This window comes from Nannobrachium achirus, assembly GCF_963921795.1.
Source record: "Nannobrachium achirus genome assembly, contig: SCAFFOLD_472, whole genome shotgun sequence".
In the NCBI taxonomy this organism is placed as follows: domain Eukaryota; kingdom Metazoa; phylum Chordata; class Actinopteri; order Myctophiformes; family Myctophidae; genus Nannobrachium; species Nannobrachium achirus.
The window spans coordinates 140-19,078 of record NW_027665068.1 but is presented as its reverse complement, the minus strand read 5'-3'; the positions used below and the strand labels follow the sequence as shown (position 1 = coordinate 19,078).

General features: G+C 40.3%; 1 protein-coding gene across 2 annotated transcripts in view; it reads right to left on the bottom strand.

Moving 5' to 3' along the window:
- LOC308280635 (uncharacterized protein) overlaps positions 1 to 18,073 on the bottom strand; it is a 29,145-nt gene extending 11,072 nt beyond the window's left edge. For both annotated transcript variants that reach the window (XR_013961766.1, XM_080754963.1), the window contains exons 1-4: positions 17,926 to 18,073; positions 17,125 to 17,254; positions 16,404 to 16,691; positions 15,595 to 15,894 (exon numbers count right to left, since the gene is read on the bottom strand). Coding sequence is in view for 1 of the 2 variants with exons in the window: in XM_080754963.1 (XP_080611089.1) it covers positions 15,595 to 15,894; positions 16,404 to 16,691; positions 17,125 to 17,254; positions 17,926 to 18,015 (808 nt within the window). In the remaining variant the exon portion in view is untranslated. The remainder of the gene's footprint in view (positions 1 to 15,594; positions 15,895 to 16,403; positions 16,692 to 17,124; positions 17,255 to 17,925) is intronic.
- Positions 18,074 to 18,939: the final 866 nt, after the last annotated feature.

Below are 18,939 nucleotides of genomic sequence, written 5' to 3'. Positions count from 1 at the left end.
AGGATTTTTTTTGTAATTTGCATGAAACATTCTACACGCAATCTAAGGACCTTTATCTAACATGCCTATGAAGTGCACACAAAAAAATTATAAAATAATAATAATAAATATAGCTGCAAGCAGCGATAAAGTGTCCAAAGCCAAAAACACCTCAAATCATGAACACAGCCTGGGATGTGCGTGAAATCTTGCAAGCACATTCCCAATAGGTCAAGGAACAGATACCAACCTTCTCACATTGGCCTGTTATAGCGCCACCAGCGGGTCAACTTTTGCATAACACATTTTTGGAACAAAATGGACCAATCTTTGACGTCAGTAACGTCAAAGAGAGCACTGCCTGCGATCTTGACATTTTGTGCTTTTATAGCCATTGTTTTCTGGCTTGAAGCGAGCCCACAATTGTTTCGAAGGAACAATATTTTTCTAGTTTATCTATCAGTCAGTCAACAGTAGACGGGAACTTCGGTTCCTTTCTACTCCTACATACTTAGTGAGAAAATGAAAATAAAAACATCAATGTGTTCAGCCTACAGTGGCGACGTGTGCTATTATTGTGGGCTCGCCAGTACCTGGCGAGCACACTTTAGATATTGTCATTAGGGCCCGAGCACACACAGTGTGAGAGGACCCTATTGTATTTGCAAAGATTATTATTATTATTATTTTCCCGAAAGTAAATCGCGTTTTTGAGGCGCAAAACGTACTCAAAAAGTTGCGCAACTTTGCACACACATCACAAGTGGCGAAAATTTACGTATTTAAAAAAAAATAAAAGGGGGCGTGGCCTAATGGCGCAACAGCGCCCCCTACAAAACTTCGTGCCTCAAGCCCCACCATACGGTTTCACCTACACGTACGAAAATCGGTACACATCTGTATCGTGTCCGGACTCACAAAAAAGTCTCTCGGCGCCACGTCCGAAACCAAACAGGAAGTCAGCCATTTTGACTAATTAGTGGCGTTTTGGTGTATTTTTGGCCGTTTTCACGTGTCGCACTTTAACGAACTCCTCCTAGGGGGTTAATCGGATCAACTTCAAGTTCGCTCGGCATACTCAAGACACCTTAACGATGAAAAGTTGTGCGAATCGTTAGTTTTCGTAAAACGGCGTGCCCGTGGCAAAGGGTCAAACTTCCTTCACCAAACAGGAAGTGCCCCCTCTTCTGATTGGTCCATACTTGATTGTTCCTTTTTTTGGCTGTTACTCATCAACCGTTTATCGTACAGAGTTGTGGCTGGTATCATATGACTTGACTAAGAGTCCTTCACCTTAATTGGTTTAACTAAGCCCCGCCCCCTTTTCTGATTGGCCGAAACTTGATTGTTCCTTTTTTGGCTGTTACTCATCAACCGTTTATCGTACAGAGTTGTGGCTGGTATCATATGACTTGATTAAGAGTCCTTAACCTTAATTGACGCTTCCTTCGCCAAACAGGAAGTGCCCTTCACCAAACAGGAAGTGCCTCTATAACTCATGAACCGTTTGTCGTACAGACTCGCGGCTGGTGTCATACTTTTTCTTTTTTCTCAAAAAATTTTTTTTCTCAAAAAAAATTTTTTTCTCAAAAAATTTTTTTTTTCTCAAAAATTTTTTTTTCTCAAAATTTTTTTTTCCTCAAATTTTTTTTTCTCAAATTTTTTTTTTCTCAATTTTTTTTTATTTAATGCTAATGCTAACAAATGCTAATGCTAACACATGCTAATTCTAACAAATGCTAATGTTAACATGCTAATGCTAATGCTAACAAATGCTAATGCTAACAAATGCTAATGCTAACATGCTAATGCTAACATGCTAATGCTAACAAATGCTAATGCTAACATGCTAATGCTAACATGCTAATGCTAACAAATGCTAATGCTAACACATGCTAATGCTAATGCTAACAAATGCTTATGCTAATGCTAACACCTGCTAATGCTAACACATGCTAATGCTAACATGCTAATACTAACATGCTAATGCTAACATGCTAATGCTAATGCTAACACATGCTAATACTGACAAATGCTAATGCTAATGCTAACACATGCTAATGCTAACAAATGCTAATGCTAACACATGTTAATGCTAATGCTAACACATGCTAATGCTAACAAATGCTAATGCTAATGCTAACACATGCTAATGCTAACAAATGCTAACACATGCTAATAATAACAAATGTTAAAAAATGTTAATGCTAATGTTAACAAATGCTAATGCTAACACATGCTAATGCTAACAAATGCTAATGCTGATTCTTAAATTCTAATGCTAATTGGCTGCTACCCCTTGTGACGTGGGTAGATCTCCGAGGGCCCGGTCATTGCTGCTTGCAGCTTTAATTATTATTATTCTTCCCCCTAAAGAATCGCGTTTTTGAGGCGCAAAACGTACTCCAAAAGTTGCGCAACTTTGCAAGCACATCACAAGTGGCGAAAAATTACGTATTTAAAAAAAAAAAAAGTGGGCGGGGCCTAATGGCGCAACAGCGCCCCCTACAAAATTTCAACGCAACAGCCCCACTAGACGGTTTCACCTACACGTACGAAAATCGGTACACATCTGTATCGTGTCCGGACTCACAAAAAAGTCTCTCGGCGCCACGTCCGAAACCAAACAGGAAGTCAGCCATTTTGACTAATTAGTGGCGTTTTGGTGTATTTTTGGACGTTTTCACGTGTCGCACTTTAACGAACTCCTCCTAGGGGGTTAATCGGATCAACTTCAAGTTCGCTCAGCATACTCAAGACACCTTAACGATGAAAAGTTGTGCGAATCGTGAGTTTTCGTAAAACGGCGTGCCCGTGGCGAAGCGTCAAACTTTCTTCGCCAAACAGGAAGTGCCCCCTCTTCTGATTGGTCCATACTTGATTGTTCCTTTTTTTGGCTGTTACTCATCAACCGTTTATCGTACAGAGTTGTGGCTGGTATCATATGACTTGATTAAGAGTCCTTAACCTTAATTGACGCTTCCTCCGCCAAACAGGAAGTGCCCTTCACCAAACAGGAAGTGCCTCTATAACTCATGAACCGTTTGTCGTACAGACTCGCGGCTGGTGTCATAACATTTTTTTTTTCTCAACATTTTTTTTCTCAATTTTTTTTCTCAAAATTTTTTTTTTCTCAAATTTTTTTTTTCTCAAATTTTTTTTCTCAAAACATTTTTTTCTCAAAAAATTTTTTTCTCAACATTTTTTTTTCTCAAATTTTTTTTTCTCAAATTTTTTTTCTCAAATTTTGTTTTGAGAAAAACGTTAAACTATCGTTAAAGTGCGACCCGTGATAGCGGCCAAAAATGCGCCAAAACGCCACTAATTAGTCGAAATGGCTGACTTCCTGTTTGGTTTCTGATTGGCTGCTGGCCTTGTGACGTGGGAAGAGCTCCGAGGGCCCGTCCATTGCTGCTTGCAGCTTTAATTAGGGCCCGAGCACACACAGTGTGAGGACCCTATTGTAATTGCAAAGATTATTAGGGCCCGAGCACACACAGTGTGTGAGGACCCTATTGTAATTGCAAAGATTATTAGGGCCCGAGCACACACAGTGTGAGAGGACCCTATTGTATTTGCAAAGATTATTATTATTATTATTTTCCCGAAAGTAAATCGCGTTTTTGAGGCGCAAAACGTACTCAAAAAGTTGCGCAACTTTGCACACACATCACAAGTGGCGAAAATTTACGTATTTAAAAAAAAATAAAAGGGGGCGTGGCCTAATGGCGCAACAGCGCCCCCTACAAAACTTCGTGCCTCAAGCCCCACCACACGGTTTCACCTACACGTACGAAAATCGGTACACATCTCTATCGTGTCCGGACTCACAACAAAGTCTCTCGGCGCCACGTCCGAAACCAAACAGGAAGTCAGCCATTTTGACTAATTAGTGGCGTTTTGGTGTATTTTTGGCCGTTTTCACGTGTCGCACTTTAACGAACTCCTCCTAGGGGGTTAATCGGATCAACTTCAAGTTCGCTCGGCATACTCAAGACACCTTAACGATGAAAAGTTGTGCGAATCGTGAGTTTTCGTAAAACGGCGTGCCCGTGGCGTAGCGTCAAACTTCCTTCACCAAACAGGAAGTGCCCCCTCTTCTGATTGGTCCATACTTCATTGTTCCTTTTTTTGGCTGTTACTCATCAACCGTTTATCGTACAGAGTTGTGGCTGGTATCATATGACTTGATTAAGAGTCCTTAACCTTAATTGACGCTTCCTCCGCCAAACAGGAAGTGCCCTTCACCAAACAGGAAGTGCCTCTATAACTCATGAACCGTTTGTCGTACAGACTCGCGGCTGGTGTCATAACATTTTTTTTTTCTCAACATTTTTTTTCTCAATTTTTTTTCTCAAAAATTTTTTTTTCTCAAATTTTTTTTTCTCAAATTTTTTTTTCTCAAATTTTTTTTTCTCAAATTTTTTTTTTCTCAATTTTCTTTTTCTTAATTTTTTTTTTCCTCAATTTTTTTTTCTCAAATTTTTTTTTTTCTCAAATTTTTTTTCTCAAATTTTTTTTTCTCAAATTTTTTTTTCTCAATTTTTTTTTCTCAAAACATTTTTTTCTCAACATTTTTTTTTCTCAAATTTTTTTTTCTCAAATTTTTTTTCTCAAATTTTTTTTTGAGAAAAACGTTAAACTATCGTTAAAGTGCGACCCGTGATAGCGGCCAAAAATGCGCCAAAACGCCACTAATTAGTCGAAATGGCTGACTTCCTGTTTGGTTTCTGATTGGCTGCTGGCCTTGTGACGTGGGAAGAGCTCCGAGGGCCCGTCCATTGCTGCTTGCAGCTTTAATTATTATTATTCTTCCCGATAAAGAATCGCATTTTTGAGGGGCAAAACGTACTCCAAAAGTTGCGGAACTTTGCAAGCACATTACACGTGGCGAAAATTTACGTAAATCAAAAAAAAAAAAAAGGGGGCGTGGCTAATTGCGCAACAGCGCCCCCTACAAAACTTTGTGCCTCAAGCCCCACCATACGATTTCACCTACACGTACGAAAATCGGTACACATCTGTATCGTGTCCGGACTCACAAAAAAGTCTCTCGGCACCACGTCCGAAACCAAACAGGAAGTCAGCCATTTTGACTAATTAGTGGCGTTTTGGTGTGTTTTTGGCCGTTTTCACGCGTTACACTTTAACGAACTCCTCCTAGGGGGTTAATCGGATCAACTTCAAGTTCGGTCGGCATACTCAAGACACCTTAACGATGAAAAGTTGTGCGAATCGTGAGTTTTCGTAAAACGGCGTGCCCGTGGCGAAGTGTCAAACTTCCTTCACCAAACAGGAAGTGCCCCCTCTTCTGATTGGTCCATACTTGATTGTTCCTTTTTTTGGCTGTTACTCATCAACCGTTTATCGTACAGAGTTGTGGCTGGTATCATATGACTTGACTAAGTGTCCTTCACCTTAATTGGTTTAACTAAGCCCCGCCCCCTCTTCTGATTGGCTGAAACTTGATTGTTCCTTTTTTGGCTGTTACTCATCAACCGTTTATCGTACAGAGTTGTGGCTGGTATCATATGACTTGATTAAGAGTCCTTAACCTTAATTGACGCTTCCTTCGCCAAACAGGAAGTGTTCTTCACCAAACAGGAAGTGCCTCTATAACTCATGAACCGTTTGTCGTACAGACTCGCGGCTGGTGTCATACATTTTTTTTTTCTCAAAACATTTTTTTTTCTCAAAAAATTTTTTTTTCTCAAAAAAATTTTTTTCTCAAATTTTTTTTTCTCAAAATTTTTTTTTTCTCAAATTTTTTTTTCTCAAATTTTTTTTTTCTCAAAATTTTTTTTTTCTCAAATTTTTTTTTCTCAAAATTTTTTTTCTCAAAATTTTTTTTTCTCAAAATTCTTTTTTTCTCAAATTTTTTTTTCTCAATTTTTTTTTTCTCAAAATTTTTTTTTCTCAAATTTTTTTTTTCTCAAATTTTTTTTTCTCAAATTTTTTTTTCTCAATTTTTTTTTCTCAAACATTTTTTTTTGAGAAAAACTTTAAACTATCGTTAAAGTGCGACCCGTGATAACCATAGAGCTATAATAATAATAGAGAGGGCAACTGATATCCCCGCCCGTCCAATTGCATTGAGTTGCTCACCCAGCGCATGAAGCGTACTTCCGCGTTTGAAACGCCTCTGAAACGTGACGTAGTGGGTCAACTATTTGGCCTCTTAGCCAATCACGACGGTCGGGGAGCGAGAAACGGGGAGGCGGGGGTAGCGGGGGGCTATCTGCCTCTGTTTGAATAGTTGACCCAACTGCAGTACCTCAAACGGCCACCATGTACTTTTTGCTTCAAAGCGCCCCCAGGGTTCTGGGGGCTTGGTGATAACGGCCAAAAATGCGCCAAAACGCCACTAATTAGTCGAAATGGCTGACTTCCTGTTTGGTTTCTGATTGGCTGCTGGCCTTGTGACGTGGGTAGAGCTGCGAGGGCCCGGTCATTGCTGCTTGCAGCTTTATTATTAGGGCCCGAGCACACACAGTGTGAGAGGACCCTATTGTATTTGCAAAGATTATTATTATTATTATTTTCCCGAAAGTAAATCGCATTTTTGAGGCGCAAAACGTACTCAAAAAGTTGCGCAACTTTGCACACACATCACAAGTGGCGAAAATTTACGTATTTAAAAAAAAAAAAAAGGGGGCGTGGCGTAATGGCGCAACAGCGCCCCCTACAAAACTTCGTGCCTCAAGCCCCACCATACGGTTTCACCTACACGTACGAAAATCGGTACACATCTGTATCGTGTCCGGACTCACAAAAAAGTCTCTCGGCGCCACGTCCGAAACCAAACAGGAAGTCAGCCATTTTGACTAATTAGTGGCGTTTTGGTGTATTTTTGGCCGTTTTCACGTGTCGCACTTTAACGAACTCCTCCTAGGGGGTTAATCGGATCAACTTCAAGTTCGCTCGGCATACTCAAGACACCTTAACGATGGAAAGTTGTGCGAATCGTGAGTTTTCGTAAAACGGCGTGCCCGTGGCAAAGGGTCAAACTTCCTTCACCAAACAGGAAGTGCCCCCTCTTCTGATTGGTCCAAACTTGATTGTTCCTTTTTTTGGCTGTTACTCATCAACCGTTTATCGTACAGAGTTGTGGCTGGTATCATTTGACTTGACTAAGTGTCCTTCACCTTAATTGGTTTAACTAAGCCCCGCCCCCTCTTCTGATTGGCCGAAACTTGATTGTTCCTTTTTTGGCTGTTACTCATCAACCGTTTATCGTACAGAGTTGTGGCTGGTATCATATGACTTGATTAAGAGTCCTTAACCTTAATTGACGCTTCCTTCGCCAAACAGGAAGTGCCCTTCACCAAACAGGAAGTGCCTCTATAACTCATGAACCGTTTGTCGTACAGACTCGCGGCTGGTGTCATAATTTTTTTTTTTCTCAAAATTTTTTTTTCTCAAATTTTTTTTTTCTCAAATTTTTTTTCTCAAAAAAAATGTTTTTCTCAAATTTTTTTTTCTCAAATTTTTTTTCTTTCTCAAAAATGTTTTTTTTTCTCAAAAAACTTTAAACTATCGTTAAAGTGCGACCCGTGATAACGGCCAAAAATGCGCCAAAACGCCACTAATTAGTCGAAATGGCTGACTTCCTGTTTGGTTTCTGATTGGCTGCTGGCCTTGTGGCGTGGGTAGAGCTGCGAGGGCCCGGTCATTGCTGCTTGCAGCTTTAATTATTTATTTATTTATTTATCTAGTAAGTAGACGGGATCTTCGGTTCCTTTCTACTCCTACATACTTAGTGAGAAAATGAAAATAAAAACATCAATGTGTTCAGTTTACAGTGGCGAAGTGTGCTATTATTTTTTATAGCAATCGGCCAAATGGTGGCGCTGTAGGAAGCCTTCGAAAGTGCGAACTTTGAACAGGTATAGCTCATGCTGTGTTTTAGGTACAGCCATGAAACCTGTATACACTTATGCGTCTCCTCATGCCGAACAACTTTTACCCTCTAACTTTTGACCTCTGACCTTTAGGTCTCCCACAATTCGGAATTATATGAAAAACAGTAAAAATCTATCTCCTCCTGGGTTTTTTTCGTTACGCGCACGAAACTTTTTTCACATGAACTTTGGACCAATACGGTCAGATTGATCAACCAGATTTTTTTTAAAGTGAAATATAATTTTTTAATAATTCAATCAATATTGCGGTTTTATGCAAATTATTCTTTTGCCTCTAAATCATACATGCAAAGTTACACGTTCATGGCATTTGGCAAAGATGTAGAGGGTTAGTCAAAATATCACTGCAACCAATCTTATTCCAATCGGCCAAAGGGTGGCGCTATACGAAGCGTTTGAAAATTCAAACTTCAAACGGGCATAAGTCATGACTCATTTCGTTTGAAGACATGCAACTTGTTACACGCGTGCTTTGACTCGAGCGGAAGACATCTGTGTCGTTGTTAAGTAAGCTCCGCCCTTCGATTTTCCGCCATTTTGAGCAGTTTGTAAAACGCGTAAACCCGCTTTTATTCTGGAATTTTCGCTCCACGTGCACAAAACTTTTTTTACCTGAACTTTGGACCGATATCTAAAGATCTGTCAGATCGGATTTCTTTAAAATTGAAACATGCTTTTTAAAATAAATTCAATGAATATTGCAGTTTTATGCAAATTATTCTTCTGCCTCTAAATCATACATGCAAAGTAACATGTTCATGGCATTTGGCAAAGATGTAGAGTGTTAGTCCAAATATCACTAAAACCAATCTTACCCCAATTGGCCAAAGGGGGGCGCTATATCATTTTGAGCAGTTTGTGAAACGCTTAAACCCGTTAGGATTTTTTTTTTTGCAATTTGCATGAAACATTCTACACACAATCTAAGGACCTTTATCTAATATGCCTATGAAGTGCACACACACACAAAAAAAAGAAAACATAATGAATATAGCTGCAAGCAGCGATAAAGTGGCCAAAGCCAAAAACACCTCAAATCATGAACACAGCCTGCAATGTGCGTGAAATCTTGCAAGCACATTCCCAATAGGTCAAGGAACAGATACCACCCTTGTTACATTGGCCTGTTATAGCGCCACCAGTGGGTCAACTTTTGCACAACACATTTTTGGAACAAAATGGACCAATCTTTGACGTCAGTAACGTCAAAGAGAGCACTGCCTGCGATCTTGACATTTTGTACTTTTATAGCCATTGTTTTCTGGCTTGAAGCGAGCCCACAATTGTTTCGAAGGAACAATATTTTTCTAGTTTTATACAGCAATCGGCCAAATGGTGGCGCTGTAGGAAGCCTTCGAAAGTGCGAACTTTGAACAGGTATAGCTCATGCTGTGTTATACATACAGCCATGAAACCTGTATACACTTATGCGTCTCCTCATGCCGAACAACTTTTACCCTCTAACTTATGACCTCTGACCTTTAGGTCTCCCACAATTCGGAATTATATGAAAAACAGTAAAAATCTATCTCCTCCTGGGATTTTCGCGTCAAGTGCACAAAACTTTTTTCATATGAACTTTGGACCAATACGGTCAGATTGATCAACCAGATTTTTTTTAAAGTGAAATATAATTTTTTAATAATTCAATCAATATTGCGGTTTTATGCAAATTATTCTTCGGCCTCTAAATCATACATGCAAAGTTACACGTTCATGGCATTTGGCAAAGATGTGGAGGGTTAGTCAAAGTATCACTGAAACCAATTTTATTCCAATCGGCCAAAGGGGGGCGCTATACGAAGCGTTTGAAAATTCAAACTTCAAACGGGCATAAGTCATGACTCGTTTTGTTTGAAGACATGCAACTTGTTACACGCGTGCTTTGACTCGAGCGGAAGACATCTGTGTCGTTGTTAAGTAAGCTCCGCCCTTCGATTTTCCGCCATATTGAGCAGTTTGTAAAACGCGTAAACCCGCTTTTATTCTGGAATTTTCGCTCCACGTGCACACAACTTTTTTTACGTGAACTTTGGACCGATATCTAAAGATCTGTCAGATCGGATTTCTTTAAAATTGAAACATGCTTTTTAAAATAAATTCAATGAATATTGCAGTTTTATGCAAATTATTCTTCTGCCTCTAAATCATACATGCAAAGTAACATGTTCATGGCATTTGGCAAAGATGTAGAGTGTTAGTCCAAATATCACTAAAACCAATCTTACCCCAATTGGCCAAAGGGGGGCGCTATATCATTTTGAGCAGTTTGTGAAACGCTTAAACCCGTTAGGATTTTTTTTTTTGCAATTTGCATGAAACATTCTACACACAATCTAAGGACCTTTATCTAATATGCCTATGAAGTGCACACACACAAAAAAATTATAATAATGAATATAGCTGCAAGCAGCGATAAAGTGGCCAAAGCCAAAAACACCTCAAATCATGAACACAGCCTGCAATGTGCGTGAAATCTTGCAAGCACATTCCCAATAGGTCAAGGAACAGATACCACCCTTCTTACATTGGCCTGTTATAGCGCCACCAGCGGGTCAACTTTTGCACAACACATTTTTGGAACAAAATGGACCAATCGTTGACGTCAGTAACGTCAAAGAGAGCACTGCCTGCGATCTTGACATTTTGTACTTTTATAGCCATTGTTTTCTGGCTTGAAGCGAGCCCACAATTGTTTCGAAGGAACAATATTTTTCTAGTTCATCTATCAGTCAGTCAACAGTAGACGGGAACTTCGGTTCCTTTCTACTCCTACATACTTAGTGAGAAAATGAAAATAAAAACATCAATGTGTTCGGTTTACAGTGGCGAAGTGTGCTATTACTTTTTAAAGCAATCGGCCAAATGGTGGCGCTGTAGGAAGCCTTCGAAAGTGCAAACTTTGAACAGGTATAGCTCATGCTGTGTTTGAGGTACAGGCATGAAACCTGTATACACTTATGCGTCTCCTCATGCCGAACAACTTTTACCCTCTAACTTTTGACCTCTGACCTTTAGGTCTCCCACAATTCGGAATTATATGAAAAACAGTAAAAATCTATCTCCTCCTGGGATTTTCGCGTCAAGTGCATAAAACTTTTTTCACATGAACTTTGGACCAATACGGTCAGATTGATCAACCAGATTTTTTTTAAAGTGAAATATAATTTTTTAATGATTCAATCAATATTGCGGTTTTATGCAAATTATTCTTCGGCCTCTAAATCATACATGCAAAGCTACACTTTCATGGCATTTGGCAAAGATGTGGAGGGTTAGTCAAAGTATCACTGAAACCAATTTTATTCCAATCGGTCAAAGGGGGGCGCTATACGAAGCGTCTGAAAATTCAAACTTCAAACGGCCATAAGTCATGACTCGTTTCGTTTGAAGACATGCAACTTGTTACACGCGTGCTTTGACTCAAGCGGAAGACATCTGTGTCGTTGTTAAGTAAGCTCCGCCCTTCAATTTTCCGCCATTTTGAGCAGTTTGTAAAACGTGTAAACCCGCTTTTATTCTGGAATTTTCGCGTCACGTGCACAAAACTTTTTTTACGTGAACTTTGGACCAATATCTAAAGATCTGTCAGATCGGATTTCTTTAACATTGAAACATGCTTTTTTAAATAATTCAAACAATATTGCATTTTTATGCAAATTATTCTTCTGCCTCTAAAACATACATGCAAAGTCACATTTTCATGACAAAATAGTGTAGAGGGTTAGTTCAAATATCACTGAAACCAATCTTACCCCAAATGGCCAAAGGGGGGCGCTATATCATTTTGAGCAGTTTGTAAAACGCTTAAACCCGTTTTTATTCTAGGATTTTTTTTGCAATTTGCATGAAACATTCTACACGCAATCTAAGGACCTTTATCTAACATGCCTATGAAGTGCACACAAAAAAATTATAAAATAATAATAATAAATATAGCTGCAAGCAGCGATAAAGTGTCCAAAGCCAAAAACAACTCAAATCATGAACACAGCCTGCGATGTGCGTGAAATCTTGCAAGCACATTCCCAATAGGTCAAGGAACAGATACCAACCTTCTCACATTGGCCTGTTATAGCGCCACCAGCGGGTCAACTTTTGCACAACACATTTTTGGAACAAAATGGACAAACTTTGATGTCAGTAACGTCAAAGAGAGCACTGCCTGCGATCTTGACATTTTGTGCTTTTATAGCCATTGTTTTCTGGCTTGAAGCGAGCCCACAATTGTTTCGAAGGAACAATATTTTTCTAGTTTCACATGACACACACATACCATTCATTGAATAAACACAACTAAGCTTTTGGCTGAACACTACCAAGCATGTACAGAACACTGAAGAGCAAAATTGAAGAATGACCACGGCTCTGGAGAATAAGATATTTCTCCTTTTGTAAAATGACTCCGTGTAGGCCTACTTTTTTCATAGTCAAACATAAAACAGCACACAAATATGCATCCAAAACAAGTGTAGCCTGAAAGCCTAGATATGGACACGAAAAAGTTATGAATTGTATTCATAACTCATATTCAACCAAATGGACCCTTTGTGTTAGGACCGGTTGAATGTACCCTTTCCCCCATCACTGACTAACCAACTTTCTCCAAAGGAAGGCTAGGTACTCCAGGGTGAAACCAAACACCCCTTGCCCTCAACTGGACCAAGGACCATGTTTTATTGCCTATTGGTATGTGGCCGATCAAGATAAGGGACATCCTGCCAGGGTCTCTTCTCTTCATGTGCACACAGCAATATGCAGCCTCTCTGAAATGAGGACAGACAATGGGAAACCATGGAATGTGCTAAAAACTGCTTGATGCAATGACATTTTACAACATTAAACTACATGGTTGTATTCCAATATGATGTACATCAACTAGGCATTGATTTTAACATGTACGAATATGTATTTCTTTGGTTATTTAACTTTTTAACCCATCTGCCCTCTGAACGATATAAAACAATGATGCTTGATACCTCCACGTGTCTAAAATAATGATGATTACAAATATCTGGTCAAATGTAGGAAATCACGTTTTCCTCAGAATGTTGATAGGAGTTTTAATTTGACTTCATTTAAGAACAGGGAGGTGACAGAGATCTTTGCTCCAAACTCCTCCTCATGCAGGCCTAACAGAGAGGCCACACCTCTGGACTTTAAAAGACCATTTCCTGGTTCTCTCTCTCTCTTGAAAAAAATCACTGAACCAACAACACACAAGGAGGGCTAAAGACTACTCAGCCACCAAGGGCTGCCACGCCCTGGTGACCACGACTCTCTCGCATCATAGAGTCCTGCCGGACTCATCGTCAGGACGGCAAATACTCTGCCAGTCCGTGGGATTGAGGCACGCTATCTCTCCCACTCCGACGACAACATTATCAACGACAGAGTGGACAAGCCTGTCCTCTGTACTCCATCTCTCCCTCCATCGGAAGGCCAGATACCCAGACAGGGAGATTTGGAGCACGCGCGCTCTCTCCTCCAACCAGACGGTTCCAAGAGGGGTGTGGAGCTGAGACAGCAGCAGGGCAGGAAACTTCCTGTGTCCCCTCTCCAGCCCGAGGGGGGTGCACGCCTCACTTCCTGTCCCACCAGCTCTCATCCAAGAAGATGGCCGCCTCCACTCAAGCCGCATGGCCAGACCTCATGGTGACGACACCCAGCCAACATGGCCGACCTAGCGCATGCTAGCAACCAGCTAGCCACCAGTCCTTTCCTCCTGTTTCCTTTCTTCAGACACGTGACGAAAGCAGGCAAGGCAGTGTTTACTGTGTCAATGGCAACTAAGATAGAGTAGGGTTAGATATTGAATGTTTAATGATCTTCGATTATTTCATTTCTTTCATTTCTTTTCTTTTGGTGATTGTTTGGATTTATATGTTTTTGGGGAAACGATATGCAACACTGGATAACATGTACAGTAGCCTGCCATCTATTTTGTACAGTTTGACAGGTTTTAAAATACTATGCCTACTACTTCCCTAGGAACCCATTCATCTATCTTTTGCTTGAAGAATCAGACATAGTTATGCTAGTCTGAATGTACATTTTATGATTTTTATAATAAATCACTTTTTCATATTTTAACCTTAAGTGTGGACATTGACATTCTTTCTGTGTGTTTTGAATCAATGTGATTGGTACTGGAATCTTAAATGCTTAGGCATTCTATTAAAAGGTAATTTGTCATTTTTAGTAAATATTCATATTTTACAGTATGTATGCACAGTAATGAACATTTATTGCAACTCTGCCAAGAACTCACGCTTGTAAACAATAGCGTGATAGAAAAATTATGTTTCATAATTATTTTATGAAATATTATTTTTAATATTACGATATATATTAATACTGTATCCATATTCAGTATTCATATGTGCACTACACAAGTTTTGATTTACAATAGATTTAGGCATCATGCCTCTGGTCAGAGATGGGCACAAAAAACTAAAACATATTTTGAAAGAAATTGGTCAGTACTTTGTCTAATACTGACCAGGATACTGTCACCAAGATACTATCCTGGTGACAGTATCCTGGTATTTATAGCTTTGTATTTCAAATATTTTTTTGTATTTTGTGCCCATCTCTGCCTCCGGTTCCTGTCTCAATGTTCAGTTGTTGCACAACTGAACATTGTGTTTGGTTTTTAGACAACAGGGTGATGTGTAATTGACGCCAGACCCGAAAGTTTAGAGATTTGAATATTTGTGTGTTGTGGATTGATGCTTTGAGATTTTATGTGAGAAGTGTGTGCATGTGTGTTATGTTTTGACAACAAGGTGATGTGAAATTGACATCAGAGTGTAAAGAAGGAAAGTCAGAGTCTAATATGATAAGGAAATCTAAAGTAGTAACAAATTGAGTCAAGTGATTGGAGACAGAAGTAAAGGTTGTGAAAATTGTGCCTAATTTTTGCTTTTTGTGTTTTAGCAATCGAAAAAAAATGTAACCACTTGTCTTGAACCCTAACGTCCATATTCGGAGAACTTTAGCAGAAAATAGCAGATCTACAAGCTCACAACATCGGCTATTTTGGGCAAAGAGGTTTGGAGTGCAGGGGAAAGGATCAAGTTTAAAGTGTTGACAGTGGTTAAACATCTGAAAACACAAATTGACATCAGTCCAAAATACACTGATGATTGTGCTGTCAAATGATATGGAATCTACATTAAGGTTGTGGGGGGTCCCTGCTAGGGCTGTCACAATTATTACATAATCGTCTAATCGTGATTATTTGACATTATCGCAATTATTTTGTCATAATCGTCATAATCGTGAATGTCGAAACATTTCAGAAATAGTGGAAATAGCAGATCTACAAGCTCACAACACGTCGCATCTCGACGCGTTGTGAGCTTGTAGATCGTCTATTTCCACTATCAATGTTATTTTGTAAGTAGTAAGTTGTCAAATATGTCAGTAATGTATTTGTATATTTAGGTTATGTGTCATATCTACCATATGCAACTTCAAAGCCTAAAAGCCAAACAGAAATGTAATTATCAACGACAAATACACAATTAAATCGTTAATCGCCAATTATTTGAGTGACAATTAATCGTAAAATGTCATATTGTGACAGCCCTAGTCCCTGCTTCATCTTTCTCTCGGCTAAGAGGGGTCCTTGGACCGAAAACGTTGAAGACCCCTGCTTTACACCACTGCGTGTAGCAACATCACTCGCCTGGTATGTCCAGCTCCACCAGCAGAGCCAGATTTCCCTGCTGGTCTCTGAACTCAAAGACACCAGCGTCAGACGGCTGCAGCTCTCTGATCCTGACGTGCAGTATTTTGGCAGTGACGGTCCAGTATATTCTACCATCAAACAGCTCCTCCGATTCAGACAGCATCTGGCCGTTCTGCATCACCGGCCTCTCTGCACCTCCATTAGAAGGGGTGTAGCTCATGTCCAACACTTCCAGGTCCAATTCTACGATGAAGTCAAACTCCTCGCCATTTAATTTGTGGAAATATTGGTGCTGCGCTGCATACGAGACAGAAGAGATTACACGTCAGAATACTAATTTCACTGTGGAAAAAAAGGTCAAGAAGAAACGCAGAATTTCAAAGGATTACGTTCCTTACGCATTGATTTCATACGATTATTTCACATCTTGAAAACAAATTGGTAAAATGTGGAACATTTTTTTAAACAACAAACACAAATCTTGTATGGAGGGTCCCTCCCTGACACCAATATTTACAGATGGGGGTCCGCGGCCAAACACATTCATTTGGGGGACTTGAGATGAAAATGTTTGAGAACCACTGGTCAATTCATCACGCTCCCAGTGTGAATTAAAGGTTATTTGTTATTGCGCTGGTTCCCACACTTTTTAGCCCATCTTAGATTGTGAATTTTGTGGGATCTTTTGAAATAATTATTAAAAACTAAATCTAGGAAACAAAAAATAAAGCGATGTTCACTCGAAACCAACAAATGGACTCTGAATCCCGACCCAGTGTGTAAACAGTGTGTTATTGAATCCTAACCTGTAACTATCATCTTTCTTTTTTCCATGCATCCCTGGTTCTTGTTCCTGAAGGTGTAGTAGCCATTGTGCTCCTGCGTGAGGCGCTCTATCCTCCATGTCCTCTTGTTGTTCACCAGCCTTCCCATGTGTCCGTCCTCGACGGCCTGTGGGTTGCCGGTGCGATTCCACAGGAGCACCGCTGGCTCCTCTGGGTACCAATGTGGGCTGAAATCCAGGCTGTACGCATATGAGCGCACTCGGAATTCATAGGTGTCTCCATAATCAAGGTGTAATTCTTCTGCACAATCTAGACACACACACAGACAGACACACACACACACACACACACACACACACACACACACACACACACACACACACACACACACACACACACACACACACACACACACACACACACAGAGAGAGAGAGATAATTGACATGCAATTTCCTCTATGACTTCAATTAGCCAGTAGCTATGCCCCTCCCCTAAAAGCTTTTGTCCAATGCTAGCTTAGCAACCAGCAGCTTGCCAAGGCTGTTGCCAAGGCAAACCTTGGCAATCAGGAAGTTATTCTAAGCTAGCATTGGACAAAAGCTTTTTGGGAGGGGCATAGCTACTGGCTAATTAGTTCAGACTGGTTTGTTTTTTTCTTATTTTGTCTTTTTTTGTTTTTTTATTCTGTTAGTTTGACAATAAATTATAATATCCCTGGATTGAAGCGTCCAGTAGTCTCACCTTGGATCATCAGTGTCAGGACATCCGTCAAGACGCCGTCCAGCAGGGCGGAATACACTCCGTCATCTTTCGGCCCCACTTCACGCACAACGAACATCTCATGAGTGAACGCGTAGTGTGGGTCCAACACCTGCAGGGGGACACCACAAACACATTCATAAATACATACATAGTCAGAGAGGAACATGAACTTGAATTCTGCTACACCTGTTCAGAAGGTGGTCCCAGGTTCAATTCCAAGCCCCGGCAATGTGTGGAGCCCTAGTCCCTGAGCAAGACACTTAACCCCTAACTGAGGATGAAACAGGTCTAATAATAATCGTAGGATCCGTCGTCATAAACGTAGGTTGTGCATGTGATGCAACAACACACCTGCCATTTTGCGCCAACCTACCTCGTTGTAACACTGGACAAGTAAGGGTGCCTGTGAGGTCAAAACAGCGGTTTGGTTGGTCTCAGGATGTTGTGTAAACACAATCCAATAAAAAATCCACATAACTATATTAACATTTCTCAACATGGAAACGATTATGATGATTATGCAAAAGAATTGCAATTATCTCAAATAATTGCGATTAGACGATTATGTAATAATTGTGACAGCCCTAGCCCGGGTGAACCACCCCAGGCCGGGGTGGTAAAAGGAGAGCCCCTCTGCCCCGTACCTGGGGGAGCGGAGAGAAATGACAAAACGACGGAGAGAGAGAACGTTGGAGGGCTGGCCCCCGAATTCTCTCGCAACACTTGAAAGCCAATCGCTGCCGATCGGAAATTAATCTGAAAATCAGATGTGTTACTCACCACTCCGTTTTTAGATATTTGTATCCTTTGTCTGCCAGGTCGACTTGGAGTGAAGAACATGGTCAATTTGGAGGGATCGGCCAACTCCATGCTCCACCAGCCTGTAGTAGAATCACCCGAATCACATGGTAGTATTGTCTTTCCACATGAGCCTTAGAGACAAGCAACACACACACACACACACACACACACACACACACACACACACACACACACACACACACACACACACACACACACACACACACACACACACACACACACACACACACACACACACACACACACACACACACAAAGAATAAGCTACAAAATGAACATCCATCAATCCATCCATGATCCACCCATCCAAAATAAAAACTAAAAAACATGAATTGACCGATAAAGTATGTATAATCAGTATGTGTCATTATGCACAAGTCTATCTTACCAGCTACATCACTACACTGCCCATCAACTAGGGTCGGCTGCCAAATGATATAGGCTAAAGTAGGTTTAGTCAGGGACCCACAGGCCCAGAAGCCTTGAACCTGTGATGTCTTGCCATACTTTTTATTTCAGTTTTATCTATTAGTTTGGTCATTAACCCATTTAGGCCTGAACACATTATTTATTATGCAATATTTTATGCTTTAAATATAAAAAAATAGCAGATATACAAGCTCACAGCGTGGCACCGAGTGCCGCGCTGCGAGCTTGTAGATCTGCTATTTTTGAAAAATCTTGAAAATTAGAATTTTGACCCGATTCTATAAGTGTCTTTTGAATCCTTCTAAGGTTTTTTGAAAAACCTATGTTTCTATGTCAGCAATCTGGCCAGCCATCGTCAAATAAAAGGTCCTTTTCACTTAACTGGAGCTCAGTCAGTCTGTTCTTGAAAGACTACTATGTCAGTGGTTCTCAAACCTTTTCATGTGAAGGACCCCCAAACTGATATGTATTTGGCCACGGACCCCCATCTCAAAATATCTAGTTCCAGGGACCACCCAGAAGCAAAATCTGAGTTACAAACGT